At 55.9% G+C, this 2,856-nt stretch overlaps 1 protein-coding gene across 1 annotated transcript in view; it reads left to right on the top strand.

The window, feature by feature from the left end:
- Positions 1-106: 106 nt before the first annotated feature.
- The window catches only part of SNX27 (sorting nexin family member 27), a gene marked incomplete at its 3' end in the record, with an annotated part of 9,956 nt that continues 7,206 nt past the window's right edge, over positions 107-2,856 (top strand). The window contains exon 1 of the mRNA XM_009878622.1: positions 107-210. Coding sequence (XP_009876924.1) covers positions 107-210 — 104 coding nt within the window. The remainder of the gene's footprint in view (positions 211-2,856) is intronic.

Below are 2,856 nucleotides of genomic sequence, written 5' to 3'. Positions count from 1 at the left end.
GCTGGTAAATCTTAGCACGGTTGGGACTCGGAGCAGAAAACAATAAAACAAGACTCCAAAAATAGCTCCGGTTTCCCTTCCTTTCCCCAGCAGCACCCTGCGCACAATGGTGGGGGTGGCGTTCCCCGGGAGCCTCCCCAGCACGACGATCCTGGCCCCGGTTCGACCGCAGTTCGCAGACCTCGCGGCGTGTTCGAGCGCCGAGAGCGTGTGCGGATCAAGCGTTCGCCGCTTATTCCCGAGCGGGATTTTATTTCCATCTCCGAGCAAACCGACCTGGGGGAGAGTGTTGTTTTTTTTTTGGAGCAAGAGCCTGAGAGGCAGAGTTCTTCGGCCGCGTGGCTGCGAGGGAGCTGCCGAGGCAAACACGACGCGGTGACTCGGTGCCGGGGTCGGTCGCGCCACGTCTCTGCCCTGGAAGACACAGAGACCCCCGTCCCTGCGTAGCTGAGGGCTCCAGAGCGTGAATTTTCTCTGCGAGGTGGAGCCCAACCTGCTTCTTGGCCCTTCTCCGAAACTGAGGAGCGTTCCAGGTGTTTTTGGAGCCCCGTGCCCATGCAGAGCCCGTCCTCGCACCTCCCGCGCCCGGCGTCTCGCTCGGACCTCTCGCTTCCGAAGGCTGGTTTTGCGGCAGAGCTCTGGCGCGCTCGCTAATCTTCTTACCCGGTTGTGTGTTTGTGGGTGCTGAGGGCACTGGAGACAGACAATGAAAGCTAATTTAGTTCTTGATTATCAGCCTGAGTGACAATCGTAGCTAATCTCGACAGGGAAGGAAATCTCGCTTGCCTTCGCTCCGCTCGCAGGGAAGCTCGCGCCGAAATAATTGAGCAGGTGAAGGAAGGATTTGCCCTCGATGTGATGGAAGCCTGGCCCCATGGGTTTGCTCTTCCCAGGCTCCGTCCCTCGTGTTCCACGCACGTTCACGGGGCGTTTTCCCCAGGGTTGGTGTCTCTGCCCCTCTCTGCTGAGCGGCTTCGCCCGGTCCAGGCTCTAGGATGGAACTGGGAATAACTCAGGTCTCCTTGCTGGCCGTTCTCAGCAGGGCTGGCGTTGGCTGTTTTGAGTGAAAAGCTGCAAATATATCTTTTTTTTTTTTCCTCAGAGATAACAGCAGAGGGTAAATGAAGAACCCTCGCGCTGGGTTTTCCGTGAAGCGTGCAATGAGATAAATGCTCGAGCCTTTTTATCCACGCTTCTGCAGTGGATTTAAACGGAATTCTCCACGTGCCCGGGAACTGGCGCAATGGCTGGAGCTGGGGAAATTTAAAAATTTAAATCCCCGTTTCCACCTCCCGCTCTCTCCGCTCCTGCTTTGTTCGTCACGAGATAACGACACAGATGGGTCGGACCCCGTCACCTCGGTGGAGACGACTCCTGACGCGCTGGATGTCGGTGCCCGCTGTGTCACCGGGGCTTTTTGGGGCCCGTTGTTTCTCTCCCGTGAGCACCGAGGAAGCAGCGACGCGCAACGTGTGAGACGGGAGGAGAGTTTCCTTTCCAGACCTGTGCTCGTGAGCTGCTGTGGGACCGTTTCGAAGAGTCGGAGCTCCTGCCGGAGCGGCTCGTGGCGGCGGTTTTATGGTTTGTGGAGTCCTCAGGGGCTCGTTGGTGCTGCTCGCAGCTCGACTGGGAAACCAGAGGCGCCGTCACAGAATCCCAGAATCACCGAATGTCCGGGGTTGGAAGGGACCTCTGAAGATCATCCAGTCCAACCTTCATCCCAGCACACCCAACCACTACACCACAGCCTCAAGTGCCAGATCTACTTTGTTTTTAAACACCTCCAGGGTTGGGGACTCCACCACCTCCCTGGGCAGCCTGTTCCAGTGCCTCACCACTCGTTCAGGAAAGAACTTCCTCCCAATATCCAACCTAAACTTACCCTGACGCAACTTGAGGCCATTTCCCCTTGTCCTGCCATTAGGAATTAGAGAGAAGAGACCAGCACCAGCCTCACTCCAGCCTCCTTTTGGGTAGTTGTCAAGGGCAAGAAGGTCTCCTCTCAGCCTCCTCTTCTCCAGACTTGGGCTTGAGCTTGGTCATCAGCAGCTTGAGGAGAATCCAGCTCTGCAGCAGGAAGAGAGAAGAGTCCTTGTCAGAAAGTTTGGCCTTAAAAATTTTGTCCAGCTCCGGGACATGCGGTGAAGCAGCCCTGCCCTGTCCCAGCCTTCTCAGGGAGGTTTTGCTGATGGTTCAGAGAAGGAAAAACCGAGGAGGCCTTGACCCACATCGTGTCTCCTGTTGCTGCTGGGGAAGCTGATGAACTGCTCCCGAGTTTCCAGGGTGGATTTGGTGCAGGTTTGGTTTCGCAAGCATCCACAAAACGTTGTTCCTTTTTTTGGCCAGATGAATATTCTTCCCCTTACTGAGTCAGCTCTTGTTTGCTTCTTGGTAACGTTTAGTTTTAACCTCCTGAAACGTTCGCGTTCTTTGTTGTCATCGGAAGCGTTCCTCTGCCAGAGAATCGTTGCTCTCGTGATCGGAGCAAAGCTCAGGGATGTTAAAACATCCTTAAAACGTTGTAAGAGGCCTCTGTGCAAACGGTGATTATCCCAGCCGCCTCCCACGGCAGGGAAATAGGAAAAGTCACTGGAATTGCACTTGTTTAGTGTCCTCCTGGGTTTTTTTTGTATCTATTCGGAATCATGTTGGATTTCTTAGCTGCGAAAGAGGAAGGAAGGCTGCCTTCCCTTCTTTTGGGCGAGGAGAAGTGGGGAAATTCTGCTTTGGCCCCTGGGCGGGTTCTGTTTGAGGAAGGCTCGTGCCGAGGGCGTCCGGCCGCGGGGACCGAGCGGCTGGGGGGAAGCACGCTCCCCGCGGCCTGTGAGGAGGAGGAGGGAGGAAGGCAGCTGGTCC

Source organism: Apaloderma vittatum, unplaced genomic scaffold (genome assembly GCF_000703405.1).
Source record: "Apaloderma vittatum isolate BGI_N311 unplaced genomic scaffold, ASM70340v1 scaffold26121, whole genome shotgun sequence".
NCBI classification, from domain to species: Eukaryota; Metazoa; Chordata; class Aves; order Trogoniformes; family Trogonidae; genus Apaloderma; species Apaloderma vittatum.
Note: the sequence above shows the minus strand (reverse complement) of the source record. Positions and strands in the feature narration are given on the sequence as shown.